This window comes from Oryzias latipes, chromosome 18 (assembly GCF_002234675.1).
Source record: "Oryzias latipes chromosome 18, ASM223467v1".
Taxonomy (NCBI): Eukaryota; Metazoa; Chordata; class Actinopteri; order Beloniformes; family Adrianichthyidae; genus Oryzias; species Oryzias latipes.
Genome location: NC_019876.2, coordinates 23,194,870 through 23,210,363, shown reverse-complemented (window position 1 = coordinate 23,210,363; position 15,494 = coordinate 23,194,870). Strand labels below are relative to the sequence as shown.

General features: G+C 40.4%; 1 protein-coding gene and 1 pseudogene across 1 annotated transcript; one reads left to right on the top strand and one right to left on the bottom strand.

Moving 5' to 3' along the window:
* Positions 1–2,393: 2,393 nt before the first annotated feature.
* On the bottom strand, positions 2,394–11,795 carry LOC105357483. The gene is made up of 7 exons (XM_011492539.3): positions 11,363–11,795; positions 6,889–7,019; positions 6,232–6,621; positions 5,712–5,948; positions 5,369–5,593; positions 4,013–4,049; positions 2,394–3,890 (listed from the first exon to the last, which is right to left on the bottom strand). The coding sequence occupies exons 1-7, from the start codon at positions 11,541–11,543 to the stop codon at positions 3,169–3,171; spliced, it is 1,923 nt and encodes a 640-aa protein (XP_011490841.1). The 5' UTR covers positions 11,544–11,795; the 3' UTR covers positions 2,394–3,168.
* On the top strand, positions 11,542–14,033 carry LOC105357485 (annotated as a pseudogene).
* Positions 14,034–15,494: the final 1,461 nt, after the last annotated feature.

Here is a 15,494-nt window from a genome sequence, read left to right as displayed (position 1 = left end):
AAGTCGTAGCGAACACTTGAGCAATACTTAAGGGCAAATAAGGGTGAAGTAGGTGAAATGCAGGCACTTAGAACAGATTTTTCCTTTTTTTTTTTTTCACCCACCCAAATCCTGTGTAGTGCGTAAAGAGCCTGTTGGTGCTGTTCAGGTGACAAGCGTGTGCTCCTGGTGTGCAGCCTGGCTGTTAGAAATGAGGAAATTAAGCAATCAGAGTGCAGTTTTAGTGGGCGTCCTACGGGCACTTACGCATCACGTGCACACGTGCATGCAGCGTTTGCGCACGGTGAGTGAGGAAGCAGCACTGACACCTTTCTAATGACTAGAGGGCACCGTGAGGGCGCCACACGGCAGCATCACCCATATTTAACTTAACATTATCCTTTCAAATCCTTCATAATACTCTTACCTCATGCAGGACAATCTAATAGCAAAAACCAAAATGGTTCAGACTGTTGTTTTAGATACAGGAATGTGACGACTTGAATCTGTTTCCTGTCACATTAAAGTCTGTTGTACAGAGAAATAGTGGGTGAGGTGCATTCTGGGTAATAATGATTTTATGAAAATTGTAGAGATTTGTCTAGCTTTAGTTTGTGGGGCTATTGTTGATTGGATTTTTCATGTTGAGAATGACGTCACCCATAGAAAATGTCCTACTTCCAGCTCCAACCAAACATAAATGCATGCAGCAGCTCAGTTTGGTAATATACGAGACGATCTTCTAAACGTGCCTTTATTACTGTTATGAATATTATGAAGCGCCTGTTCGCTCATCATTTTATTTTTATTCCGTGTGGTCAGTGCTTTTTCTGTGGAAGAACGGAGCTGGAGGAAGCCAGGGTTATGAGAAGGCTAACACGCGCTAACAACATTAGCCTTGTTTGATTAACTCATGCGGGAAATTCCGCAATCTGCATCTTGGCTGCATGTAAATATGTGGGAATAACATCAGCCTTTATTTTGTCAGGACACGACGGTAAACACAAATCCACGTGATTGTTTGTACGGTTTCTAAGGACTGAGCAGCATTTCTGCTTTGAAAAGCTCACACACATACACACACCCCCAAAGCTACTGTGTGAGCTGGTGCTCCGAGCTCTGCCCGGACACACAGTTCTCCTGACAGCAGCTAACCGAGAGCGGCAGGACTGATCGATTTTCAAAGTCTCCCACACATAACAAATCAACAAAACGCACACGAAACAAAGCATCCTCCCCTCAAACACACATTAATAAACCCGGCTGCTCTGCTCAGAGACACAGTTCGCTCGGTCCAACGGCACCCGAGCCAGGACCGCACAGGGTCCAGACGTCACAGGGCACAAAGCGCTCCTCCCACGCACCCCCCTTGTGAGGGGTGTAAAAGAGGGTACAGGCGAAGAGCTGGCGGGGCGAGAGCGGAGCGGCGCTTCGCTCAGGGCGTCCGCAGAACAGCTGGTCGGTCCTGTTTGAGCACCAAAGCTTCCTCTGGAGCGAAACACCGTCTATGCATGACGTTAAATCAGAGCAGTAGTGACACACGATCGGAATGAACTGTTTATGTGACCAACGATCGGATCAACAATCAGCATTACCCACCTATCTCGATCGGAAAGAAATTTTGATCCGAAGGAGTCTGATCGGGGCAGACTATTCCTAACAGCGTGTTTACATGACGCAGTTTTCTTCCAATCCAGTTTTCTTTCCGATTACAGTAAACCCTTGTTTTTCACGGGGATTACGTTCCAAAAAGAACCCGTGATAGGCAAAGTCTATGAAGTAGAAACCTTTATTTTTTTTACTATTATTATACACTTAAATACTGTATTTACAATTCATATACAATTATATACTCTATTATACATTGAAAAGAAAGAACAGACCATTTTACAGGCTCAAGAATTTGTTTCACAACAAAAAGTACTTTAGAAACAAATATCTTCTGTACTTTACTGTCAAATAATTTTAATCATCAATGTGAACAGAAGGCTTCAAATTGCGGAAATTAGCCCCGCCCACCGCAACCCGAAGAATTGGATGAAACGGGAGAAAATTTAAAATGATTATTAAAAAAAATACAAAGTACGGTCAGACAAATAGTGACTCAGGTGTATTTCACTGCTCTTCAGACTGAGCCGCTGCATCCTGACTCCGCTCTGCAGTGTTTTCTTCCTTTGAAGCCCGCGGTGCAGCTGTGTTTGTTCAGAAGAAAAACATAGTGATAGGCAGTTGTTGTCGCTCTTATTCTATGGCTTTTAGAGAAACTCGAAATTGCAAGAAAATATGCACGCACGTAATGTAAATTTGGCAAGCTGATTTACGTACATGAAAATATTAAACTGCAACGTTATTGATACACAGGTAGAGAAGAAGCGGAGTGACTTTTTAGCCAATCAGACTGCAGAACACAATGCAAGATGCAAATCCGTGAAGTAGCGAAACTGTGAAAGTAAACCGCGTTATAGCGAGGAATCACTGTACTTTTGTCCATGTAAACGCAGCTACTGAGACTTAAACCTTATGGAGACATTTTTCAAACAAATAACAGATGTTTGCTATTATCAGTTTTTGAAGTTGTATAATAAATCTGTTCTTTACTTTACAAAAGTGGCAATAATGCCATTAATAACCTTGAAAAATGTATAAATCATTTTCTCATTCAGAGCTCCATGATTTTTAGCACCTTTAGTAAGCAGCTCAAACTCACATTGTTATGAAAAACCATTTTTTGGGGTAAAATTCTTCTCTGAAATTGTTCTCTACAAATAAACCCAATAATTTTTATGCTTTATAATAATAATAATAATAATAGATTTGATTTATCTGCGCTTTTCCAGACACTTGGCTTCCAAGGCGTCGCCATTATTCATTCACTCCTCATTCATTATTAATGATGGTGGTAACTTCTGTCTCACAGCTTGTGGAAAGAAGCTGATTAACATCCTGCTTGATCTGCAGCTGATCCTCCTGAACCTCTTCCCAGATGGCATGAGGGAGAACAGTCCATGAGAGGGGTGCTGGGGGTCCCTAATGATGGACGCTGCTTTCCGTAGGCAGGGCTGCCCATAACTCCCCCATGAACGGGAGAGATGCACCAACAATCCTGCTCGCAGACTCAACAATTTTGCTGAGCTGTTGTTAGTCCTGAACCTGAAATATTGCCTTCATGACAGACACACAAACACAAACTTAACGATTTCTTTGAAACCAAGAGGAGATCCAAGAAAATCTCCCAGGACCAGGGTTGCTTGTTGCTGATTCTTCTTCCTGTTGCTGAATTTCTTTCTCTACTTCCTGTAAAACTTCATCGGTGTAGTAGCCTCCTTTTTTTTCTGCCATCATCTTGTCTATGGTTTTGAGTAGGGCCCTTAGCTGGAACTGGTTGCTCCTGTATTGATCAGGCGGTGTGTTGTTCCAGTGTTTGTTGTCAAAAACTAGACAGCGACCCCCACACTTCTGTACCAGATCGCTCAGATTCTTGTGCTTCGCAACAAACTCTTCAATTTTCATCTCTGGAGGCAGTTGGTCACCGTGAGTGAAAACAATCACAGCATGCTGCAATGGATCATTGGAAAAAAGATGGCAGATTTTATCAACAACTTCCTGCTCCTGCTTAGTGAATTTGCCCACTTTAAACACAATGAGAAAAGCATGGGGCCCAGGAGAGCACTCTGCGAGACACCGGATGATCTCCGGCCTCAATTCATCCTCTGATCGCTTTGTGTCAAAGAAACCAGGGGTGTCCACCAAAGTGGTGTCTGCTCCGTAGATGAATTTGGTCTCAGCTTGACATGAAACTGTTCCAGAGTTGGCAGAATTATATGCAGTGAAGAGCTCCTCTCCAAATATGGTGTTGGCCAAGTGGCTTTTTCCTGATCCCGTTTTTCCCACCAGGACGATCCTCCTTGATCCTGAGAAGGGGAATGACTGTTAAGCCCAATAATCTCACGTTTTTCTCAATGGCTCTTAATCGTAAAGATCTGCTCCAACATTTATAAAATAATTAGTTTTTATCTTGAACTTCCACACTCACCTTTGAATTTGAGATCTTCCTGCACAGATGTGAAGGCCTGCAGAAATGAGGAGGAGTTTAAACAAATGTCAAGGGGATCAATCCCCAATGAGGTGGAACTGATGTGGGCTACGATGACTACAGGCACGTTTCATTGCACCATGGTCGCAGACTTGATGGTCCTGACCCTCATTCCAGCCTTTTCCTGCTCAGTCCAAAAACTGTCCTAATGCAAACTGGAGATTCTGTGGTTACTAAACCAAACCCCCTCTGCCCCCTGGCTGTGCCTAGAAATTCTGTTCAGGAAGATCATGAAAAGAACCTGTGATAGAAGATGGCCCTGCCGGAGTGTAACATGCTCTGGAAACAGTGGTGGCTAACAGCCGGACCGATAGTCTTTCACCATGGCCTCAATTCTCCCAGGACCAAGTTTCTGCCTTTACAACCGATAGGCCCCCAGCTTCCTTGGACTGATGGTACCTGTCAGCTGCCTCAGCAGTCTCACAAGTCAGCCAGGCTTAGTAGAAAACCTTCTTCATCTTGACAGCATCCCTTACAGTGCGCTTGGCCCTGCCAAGTCTTTCCAGCCTCCTCCTCCTCCAACATGAGATCAACTCACCACCAGGTAGGTATTGGTGGACAGCTGGCTCCTCTCTTTACCAGACTGTCTAAAACAGACAGTGGAAGTTCATCTGAAATAACTACAAGATCGATCATTGACCTTCTGCCCAGGGTGTCCTGGTATCATGTTCACTAATGGACAGCATTGTGCTCAAACATGATGTTTATTAAACTGTGACAAACACAAAAGTCCAACAACAGAACACCACTTGGGTTCAAATCAGGGGGGCCATCCCTCCCAGTCACGTTCTCTCAGATGGCACAAACCTTTCCCACATAGGCGTTAAAGTCTTCCAGGAGGACTAAAGGTTGACCAGACCTGATCTAGCCAGTACCTCTCAATCTCCTGCAGCTTAGACTCCTTTCAGACCCATTTCAGGCTTAGACACCTCTACATTCCATGTCCGAAAAGCCAGATTCCATGACTGAGGATTGGGCCGTCTAAGAACATCCCTTGAATGTTGCCAGAACCATATTACACCGGCACTTTACAGCATCATCTGAAGTCAAATGATGCTCTTAAGCAGGGGTGTCCAATTCCAGGCCTCAAGAGTCCCACATATTTTCCAACCAACCTGCCATTGAAGGCCCTTATTGGCTAAGCACACCTGATCAAGGTAATCAGCAGCAAATAGGGCAGGTTTTCTGGGAAACCAGCAGAAGGCCTGCCTACAAGACCTGGATTTGGACACTAAAGCTAAAAACAGTTTAAATGGTTTATTAAACTCTAAAAGCAGTCAAATCAGATGTCCTCACCTCTGTAGCTTCCTTGTTTTCAGGCAAAAGAACAATATGAACTTGGAGGTCTGTGCTGCTGGCTCGCTCACGTTCAAATTCATAAAGCTGCTCCAGTAAAACTCTTGCTACCAAATTGATGGGAAAACCCAGGAGAATCCCATCTCCAAGAGCAGGAAAAGCCACGGATGTGAAGCCTCTGTCGTCACAGGAAGTTAGGATGTTGTTGATCCCCAACCTGAGAACCTGAAGACGGTTAAAGTTCATTTTTTTTAGGATGAGAACAGAGAAACAGCCCAATGAGTTTGTTTGTTTGACAGATCCAATTCTCACATTTAGATCTTCTTCATAAAGAAGATCCCACCTGAACTGCAGGTCCATCTTCATCTTCATCCCATGGAATAAGATGGGTGAAGAACACAGCTTTAGAAGGAAGTCCAGGCAGTCCCTCTACCAGCACAGAGTCCCCTGGCATCCCTTCATCTGCTGCTACTTCTCTGAAGGCTGTAGTCAGACGAGAGCCAACTATGTTTTCTAGGATGTTTCCAAGACGAGTAGACACAGGATGATGGCCGACCATGGGAGACACCACAGCATCTGTCTGAGGGGAGAACAGGACACGTGGAGGAAGATGTTCAAGTGTTTGTTCATGGCTCAGTGCTGAGCCTGCAAACTGCTGTTAATGATACAACAACTTTTAGTTGAAAAATAAACTGGACAATTTTAAATTTGAATAAAAAAGAAAGTGTAATATGAGTCCTGTCATTTAACCTGAAGATCAAACATAACCAATGCAGAAGCACCTTTAAGATGAAAAGCACAAGTTTTCACAAAAAACATGGAATCGATGTCTACTGAGCATGTTAGATGAAACAATATCCAACCTTCTGCATCTCGATGTTCCCCTGGACTATCTGAACATGGACACGCCCCCCAGCAGCATCCGTGTTTTTCTCAGTGTCAGTGTCACAGAGTCGGATCCTGCTTGCTTCACTCAAACTCGAAGCAAATGTGTCTTCATGTGCTGGAGGACTTGCTGGGCTGAAGTCCCCACACTCCTCTGTGCTCCGGTCTGCCTCCTTTGTGTCTGGACTTTCCTCAAAGCTGGTCACTGACCCTTCAGAGTCTTTGGCCCACTCATGACTACCTTCACCAGAAGAATCAGCTAAAGTCTCAGGTGAAGCGCAGCGCGCAGAGACCAGCTCTGGCTCAGAAAACTGGTTTTCCTTCAGTGACCGAGGCTGTTGATCTTCATCAGGAACAACGTCGGAGTTCTGTGAAGAAAATGACAATGTAATCCAGTTTAAATAAGATTTTCTCTAACTTTCAGATCAGATTTAGACACTTCAGGGAAATTTTAAAACCTCACAACTTTTCTCATTTATCTGTGTTTGGTTTTGTATTAGAATCTAAACACCTTATTTCGTATTTTTGTTCCTAAAATGGTTATAATGGGGATTAATCTTTTCCTTTGTAAATGGTAAAAAGGCCGTTGAGAAAAAGATGCAAATCCATAACTTTAATAAAGCTCCCACACTGACCTCTGCTGGAGACGATGGGGTAGTGCAGCTGGAGGAGGCGGGAGGCTCCAAGCTGCTTCTGACTCTGATTTCAACAGGTCCATCTTCCAGTTCCACAACATGCAGGGATCTTCTCAGGACTTCCTGCTGGTCTGAGACAGAAGATTTAAAACATGAACCACAATATGAGGGACGATAAACAACATTTTAACATTTACTGAACTGGATTTTAAAAAGTACTACAAAATTATACAAAGTCTGACAGACTGTTGTGTGGCTTTGAGACCAACTCCAATAAAAATTGTGTTTTTTTGTTTTTAACATGTTCTTCTGGCATTTTTCTCATGATGGAGGACATATATAAAACAATGTATGATTAAATCTGCTTTTCTGAGTTTCTTCCTATTCAAATCATGATTGATCAGATAAAATCCTGCAGTTTGAATGTACAAAAATCTAAAAAGTTTGTGTTTGTGACACAGAGTCGCATGAAGACGTATTTTATTATCACACATTTTATTATACTTTTTCACCAGAGCAGAACAGACAAGAAGTGCATCTCTTCTAATCTATAGACACCCCTGGCTCTCCCTTTTGCAAAAGGTTTGAAACTTCATGCAGACTTGTGTGTGTGTGTGTGTGTGTGTGTGTGTTTTATTTTTATTTTCCCATTGGCACATCCACTTTTGATATCCTTAAACCATCCAAACCTGGGAAGGCCTTAAGCAGTCGCAATGACAGCAACTGCAATGGGCGGGCCTTAGTCTCTCTGCTCCGTCCATTCATTCGGATGCATCAACTTGCAGGTAAATTGATCCGCTAACATCTTTGTTTTTTACTCGTCTGAGCTGCCATCTGGCTCAAAGTTGTACGGATGCCTACCTCTAATGTTGCTCGCCATTTTTTTTGCTCCGTTAATGTTAGCTTGGGGTTGTGAGGGGCTGTAAGCTAATGGGAGAGAGTGTACACAAAGGAATGCTGGGATATCAGCAGGACGCTACCTCTGCCCCAGTAGTCCCGCCCACATCCCAGAGTCGTATTTCTGATGAGCTCCAGCCGCTCTGCAGAAAATACGTCTCAAAGAACGACACAAGCTTTTTGATTCTGGCTAAAACTGTAAAATCCTAATAAAAGACCACTGGGAATGCTTTCAAAATAGATCAAATATAGTCTCACTGGGACTTTTAAGACTTTTTTGGGTTATTGTTTCTGACTGAGCTGTTATCAAGTGAACATGCTAGACCATGAAGAACAGAAGGAGGCGTGTGACAGCGCTGAAGGAGAATTACATTTTGCTCTCATATGGTGATGACTAAAACTTTCACTGAATTAGGAATTTCCTTTTTAAAACTGTCAATACTTTAATAACAAAGTTTAAGGTTTGCACAGCTGTTGTCATCTTTCCAACATCCTTCTGCATATTTATTTTGATCAAATCAAACTAAAACATTTCAGTCTGACCAGTATTTCTGATTTGGTCTGTGCCGGGCGTCAACAGCTGATCGTGTAAACCACCCAAATCCAGGCCTGGAGGGCCGGCCTCCTGCTGCTTTTTCAGAAGCCCCGCCTTATCTGCTGTTGATTACCTGGAGCTGCTGTGGACTGTAAACAATGCACCTGTGGGTAGTTTCAGACTCAAAAGTGGTGGAAAACAGTCCAGAAAGCGTTACCTGACATGCCACTCTATGTATTAGATGTAAAAAACTAAAAAGGTCCATGTCTGTCAAAAGAGGATCCCAAAACAAAAACAGCTAAGCTGACTCGGAGCTAAAGTAGGCTATGTGGCAGCTGACTGTTGCTGCAGTAAAAAGATCAAATAACAAAGTCAGAATACCCAACTTTCTTTCTTTCTTTCTTTCTTTCTTTCTTTCTTTCTTTCTTTCTTTCTTCAATAAAATGTCTCTTTCTTTTTAACTATCACTACAGTCGGCTATCAGTTAATCCTACTTTAGCTCTGAGTTAACTTTCTTGATTTTGCTATTTTCCATCCATTTTCTTAACCCGCTATTTCCCCTTTCGGGGTCACGGTGCTGCTGGAGCCTGTCCCAGCTACTGTTGGGCAAAAGCAGGGTACACCTGGACAGGTCCATGGGCTGGAGTGGCCGCGCCCGCCCCGCCTATCCCGAAAATGAACTGGCTGACAAAGCGGGGATCCCTCGGACGACCTCTGAATTCTTCCAAACATTCTCCAAACAACTTGCTCCTTTCCTCCTCCATCTCTTCTTGGAAAGCTTAGACAACTATTTCCTTCCTCCTACTTTAACCCAGGGCCTTCTAACATTAATACCCAAACCTAAAAATGACATACTCCTCATAGACAGTTGGAGTCCAATCTGCCTACTTAATAATTATAAAATACTTGCCTTAATCTTTGCTGAAAGAATAAAAAATATTCTGGATCATCTAATTGATGAGACTCAGTCTGGCTTCATAAGAAATAGACAAATGATCTCAAATGATATCAGATTACCACTTGATTTATTCCAAGGGTTACGTCGATCGTGATCGACCGGCCGATCTTCAAGGACATGAGGGTAGATCGCAGGCCAGCAAAGACAAATAACCAAAAAATATATATATACATATATATTTCTAAAGAATCCTTGACAAAATGCTATTTAATTTGATTTGGAGGAAAAAAAAATTATAGGAAAAAAACAAACAAACAGAATAAACGTTTATGATAAGGGCGGTTTTAACTTTTTCAATTTTTGTATATTAAATAATACCTTAAAAATAATGGTTGAGACATTTTTACTACGAGTCCAACTTCAATTTGGAATTTCATACCAAATTATATTTTTTCCAAATTAGGAGTCATACATTTTATTTCACTTTATTTTGTAGTTATAAAGTGGAAAAGATCCCACTGAAACTTTCCAACTTTCAGAAACAAATGCTCTTCTCCTGGTCACTTGTATGCAATCCCAATTTTTCTCCACACGAATAATACATATGGAATAACAAAGTCATTACATGCAGACATAAATCTTTATTCTATCCATCTTAGGTTTACTCAAACATCCTTTTGCTTCATCAACTGTTTGACTCACACGGATTTTTAATGATGCATGAAGAATTCTGCTTTAAATACAGCATCCAAATACCTCAAACTGAGTTTAACATGATCCTAAAAGCAATCCCTGAATGTGTTTGTATGTTATTCAAAAGCTCCTCATTGCAGAATCCAACTTTATTACCAACTGACCCGACTAAAATAGAAATAGGCCAATTTAGTTTCTCCTCTTCATGTCATATAAATCGCTGTATGAACCTTTTCAGAATGTCGTGTCCATTCCCTATGTAGTTCGTTAATGGAATTATCTAGTTTACCTGTTAGAGTGGAAACAAATCTAGAATATTTCAGCAAAAATATATTTTAACCAATAAAGTGCAAGAAATCTCCTTTAAATTAATCCATAAATTCTACCCATCCAGACTATATCTGCAAAGATTCCAAAAAAGACATTGATGTAACCTGCTCTTTGTGTCAAGAACACCCTGAAGATGCCATACTTTTCTTTTGGTCATTCCCTTTTCCACTAAAATCTGGTCTAAAGTTTCTAATTTCATTTCCGCCCACACAGACTCAAACGTCCGCCTTTGCTTAGAACATGTGCTGTTTGGCCTCACTCATTGTCCATCTCATTAAAAAAAACAGTTATACATAATTAATCTCAGATTCTTTTATGCAAATGGCACATCTTTCAAATCATACCTCTCATTTCTTTCTCTGTCTTTGTCAATGAGGTCAAACAATGCATGAACTCAATAGGAAAGCATTAAAACACGTCAGTCAGTTTCAATGTCTTTGTGTAACGTGTAATAATCACCCCCTTGCTTGTTCTTTTCCTATTATCGTTTCCACTGTTTTGTATTGGCTCGCTGTGATTGATAAAGTTTTTTTAAAAAAAAGCGGGGATCCCTCGTTCCCCAGACTGGAGAGCCGTGGCAGCAGGAAGAGGGGAATCCCCTCCGCAGAGTTGTTCATGTTTCGTTTTTCTCTTATTTCGTATTCAAGACCAGCGGGAGCCGTATTCAGGATGTGTCAAACGTAAAACTAAATGTTTTATTCATTTTTTACGTTGTTTTAATGCATACGTTTCTTATTGACAGTTTTCTTACTCCATATTCAATAATTGGGCTAATCCCTGATAGCTTCCTGACATGGAGGCCACACCCACTCATGACGTCAGACGCAGGAATGACGGAAGCAGTTAGGTTTCGTTTTCCTTTCTGTTTTCATTCTGAGTTTTCAACCAAAAGGGGAAAAAAATGTGTAAATTACGGTCAAAACTAAAAACATTTCTTAGTTAAAAATGTTCTGACCACCTCTGGAAAATTACAAATAATGTTTTTCATGTTTTAATAAGAGAATCAGATCAAATTCTACAGCAGACAAATGTTGAAGCATCTCCTAAGAGGACGTTTTCAGCGTTTAATATAAATCTATTTTGCAGCAGCTGCAGGTTTTCCCTGCAGAATTCCTCAGTACCTTGTCTGTGTCTGAAGTTGATCCTGTAGATGTTTTGGCTCACGGCGGTCAGAGGTCCGCAGTCTCCTCCGCCAGATCTGCGCCTCACGCAGAAATAGCGCTGGACTGTCTTAGTCTTCCTGACTTCTTCTAGAGGTCTGGAACTTTCCAGGAAAACGGGATGCTGGTAGATGTCCTCCATGGTGGCAGAACAGCAGATGAAACTCCTGGAAGGTTTGCAGCTCCGACTCTGATCAGCTAAAAACAAACACAAACCACAACCTGTGCAGTGGGAGGAGCCAATCAATTATGCAACAAGTTCATGAATTTAAAGCCCTCATAATTGTAGACGCGCTCAATTATTGATTGATGGATCGATCTCAAACATTAAACATTTGAAGCCTGTTATTAAAAAAAATATAAACGAACAAAGATACATTAAACTCATTTCAGATACTATGTAATACACTGAATACAAAATAAATAAATTACTGACAGTGATTGAAGATGATGCAATCTACTTGTCAGTGTAAATACTCTAATAGGCTTCCCTTATTTGGACAAATGTATACAACACACACATATTATATTAAACTAATTAAATATAATTTTTATCAGATAAAGTCAAATAGAGTTGTATTTGTTGCTTGAGAAAAGGGTGAAAAGAAGTGAATATCTATATATATAGTGAGAATCACTATTTATATAAACAGAATAACTTTTGAGTTCTTTCTTTTTTTATATACCATAAAATTTTGCCAAAATTTGGTTCAGATCAATTGCAAATTTCTTATTGATTTTTCTCTGAAAAAAAATATTTCATCAAATACAAGTTTAATTGAATCTATATCAATTGTAAAATAAAGAAAAATAACTTTTTTTACATATTAGTGAAAATAAGAATTATTATATTCTAATTTTGGGCCTTATAGAGCCTCGCCCAGACTGCATCATGTCTGGATGTCAGTCTGTAAAAGGATTCTGTTCAGATTGTACAACTACTGATATGAACCCCTTAAAAAAGCCTAACACCGAAATTTTGAAAAAAAAGAAAACCAACAGTGAGACTGTGAGAAATATTAAAAACTTTGTGAACTAAAGATTGTTCAGTCTGCAACAAAGTCTTTTAGATGATCAGATTCTTTTGTATATGAAGCTTTTTTTCAGTTTAAGCTCAAAAGCTACATGTATTGATCATTAAAGACAACTTCGGGAGTTTTTCTGACTGTTACACATCCGTGGTAAACTATTAATACATTGATTAAATGATACATGTGAAGTTAAACTGAAAGAAGCTGAAATACAGAGAATGAGAAGTAAATAAAAGGTTAAAATCTAAATCAAATTTGAAGATTTTGCTGCATTATTATATTTACATGTTCTAACGTTTCACCTTAAAGGCTTATATGATGAATAAAAATATATTAAATGTTTGCAACAGGATGTATCAAATATGTCCAAATTGGAATATTTATTTTTTGTGAGGAAACTATCAAACTCTATTCTTGTTTATTTTTGAGCTACATCCTTTAGGGGTTGACACAGTGAATCGTCTCCCTCCTCTTCATCATCCGTGAGACTTCTCTTCGCTCTTCCTCTAGACCTTTTTTCTGGTAGCTTCATCCTTAGCGTCCTTTTACCAGTATCATCAGTATTCCTAAAAATTTGAAAACAAGAGCTGGAAAGACCCTCCTAGCCAACACCATCATTGGAGAGAAGCTGTTGGACGTCCACCATTTTGCTGGAACAAGTAAACGGAAAGCAGAAACTAAGTCATTGAATCAAAGAAGGGTCATACTTTTTGACACTCCAGGCTTCTTTGACACTAACAGACCAGAGGAGGACATGAAGCGCGAGATTGTGAGGTGCATCACTGAGTGTGCTCCTGGTCCTCACGTGTTCCTCATTGTTCTCAAAGTGGACAAGTACACCATCCAGGAAAAGGCTATTGTGGAGAAAATGATCGGATACTTCTCAGAAGATGCTTTGAGATTCACAGTGGTGGTCTTCTCTCATGGTGACCAGCTGCCTGAAGAAACTACAATCGAGGATTTTGTCAGAAAAAGCTAAGCCCTCCATCACCTGGTGAAGAAGTGTTCCAGCTGGTGCCACGTTGTTGATAACAAGTACTGGAATAACAACCAGCAGGAAGAATACAGGACCAACCATTTCCAAATAAAGGAGCTGCTCAACACCATTGACAAGATTGTTGAGACAAACAATGGAGACTACTACACCAGTGACATGCTTCAAGCAGTTCACAGAAGAAAACCAGACACTGAGAGCAATTCACTGAAACGAAACCAGCTGTGAATCATGATAAACTAGAAAAATAGCGTCACTGATAAAAAGGGACACTTAAAAACAAAACTGTAACTGACAAAAACCAAACCAAAGTTTACAATCCTCACAGGAGAAGCTGGAAGAGTGAAGAAAGGATCAACTGAGGATCATGAGGAGCTGAGCTCTGGAAGAAAGGAATGTCTGGCCAATAACTGATGAGAAAATCAGGAAACCTGTCAGTTTCTCCTCATCTTACATGTGTAGATGCTACAAATACAGCAAGTTCAAACATGAAACTAGAAGCTGGTGACGTCTAGATTCTGAAGACCATTTTATTTTATCTACATTATTTGTCGCAATTTAAAATCATATGCTAACAGTTCTGGTTTGATTTCATTTTGCTTGTTTAATGGAGTTAATTAAGCTCAATAAAAAAATGATGAATCACAAACGTATTCACGTGTTCACTATTTTCATGTGCGCCTGGATCATGTGGATCCAAAATGACCAACGAAACGAAGCACACTATCTTTGAAATGATGTAGATCTTTGTTTTTATTGTAAATCATCCTAAAATTCCAACTGCAGTGGTAAAATCAGGTTAAAAACATGAAATACAGACAATGAAAGCTAAATTAGAGGATGAGTCAGCAAGAAACTAAAGTCCTGAAAATGTGTATCTGACAGACAAATACAGCTGAAGAATTGTAGGAGTCAAACGGCAAAAAATGGCGGAAGATACTAAAACAAAGAAATAAAGAGAAACAGGAAAACAGTAAGTTGAATGCTTTATAGTTTTATGGCATTCAAACGATTGGACTCATAAAACAGCAATTTAGTACATATAGTTGGCAATCAAGACAAATTCATTATATGTTTATTGTTTAGACTAATACAGAAAGAAAGATTGTCAATTCAACATTTTTTCCTCAAAGAAATTAACAAACTTGACCCAAATCTCTCTGAATTTCTACTTTGATTTACTTCCTATTCCAGAATTTTTCTTTGTGCAGCTACAGTAGAGACTTCCACATTACATACGTTTAATTTCAAAATCATGATTATAAATGATCTCTACCAGAGGCCTGGGAGCTTGAGGGTCCTGCAGTATCTTAGCTGTTCCTAGCACTGCGCTTTTCTGGACTGAGAGGTCTGAGGTCTTTCCAGGGATCTGTTGTAGCCACTCCTCCAGCTTGGGGGTTACTGCCCCGAGTGCTCCAATTACCATTGGCACCACTGTCACCTTCACTTTCCAGGCTTTCTCCAGTTCTTCTCTGAGTCCCTGGTATTTCTCCAGTTTCTCATGTTCCTTTTTCCAGATGTTTCCATCACTTGGCACTGCCACATCCACCACAACGACTTTCCTCTGTTCTCTATCAGCCACTTGATTGTGGCGCTCCATGCATCCTTTCCCAGCCAGCATCCTGCACCCTGCAGTTATGTGGTGGATTGTGTTAAGGGCCAAAAAAATGAGTATATAGTATTAATTAATGCAATGATTTTTCATTTATTAAACTTATAATTATTTTCCTCTCATGCTCAGACTCCCTGAACTGTGTCCTAACAATCAGGTTACACTTTAAAGTTCTTGTATGACCAGAAGTCAAGCCCTCAAAAGTGGATTAAATCAGTTATTTTCAGCTTTGTTACTGGAAAACACCCAGCTCTGTATGCAGAATCATTCATGAGCCTTTTAATAATGCAACAGTGAATAGAAACATCTTAAGTAAGAGACTTTTGTCACAGTTCCAACATCTGTGGGCAAAAAAAATACTGCATTACAGTGTTTCAAATGAATATTTCTGTGGCAGTTGCCTGATATTAACCGGAACAGGATTCTCTGCATTGTTGCTGACTACAAACAGGAACG

What these genes read in the sequence shown, in the direction of transcription:
- LOC105357483 (XM_011492539.3), bottom strand. Translation starts at nt 11,543, where the DNA reads ATGGAGGACATCTACCAGCATCCCGTTTTCCTGGAAAGTTCCAGACCT. An exon ending in CAACTTCAGACACAGACAAG is followed by an intron (nt 7,020 to 11,362) that starts GTACTGAGGAAT and finishes CTTCTGTCTCAG; the next exon opens with ACCAGCAGGAAGTCCTGAGA. An exon ending in GGAAGATCTCAAATTCAAAG is followed by an intron (nt 3,891 to 4,012) that starts GTGAGTGTGGAA and finishes TCCCCTTCTCAG; the next exon opens with GATCAAGGAGGATCGTCCTG.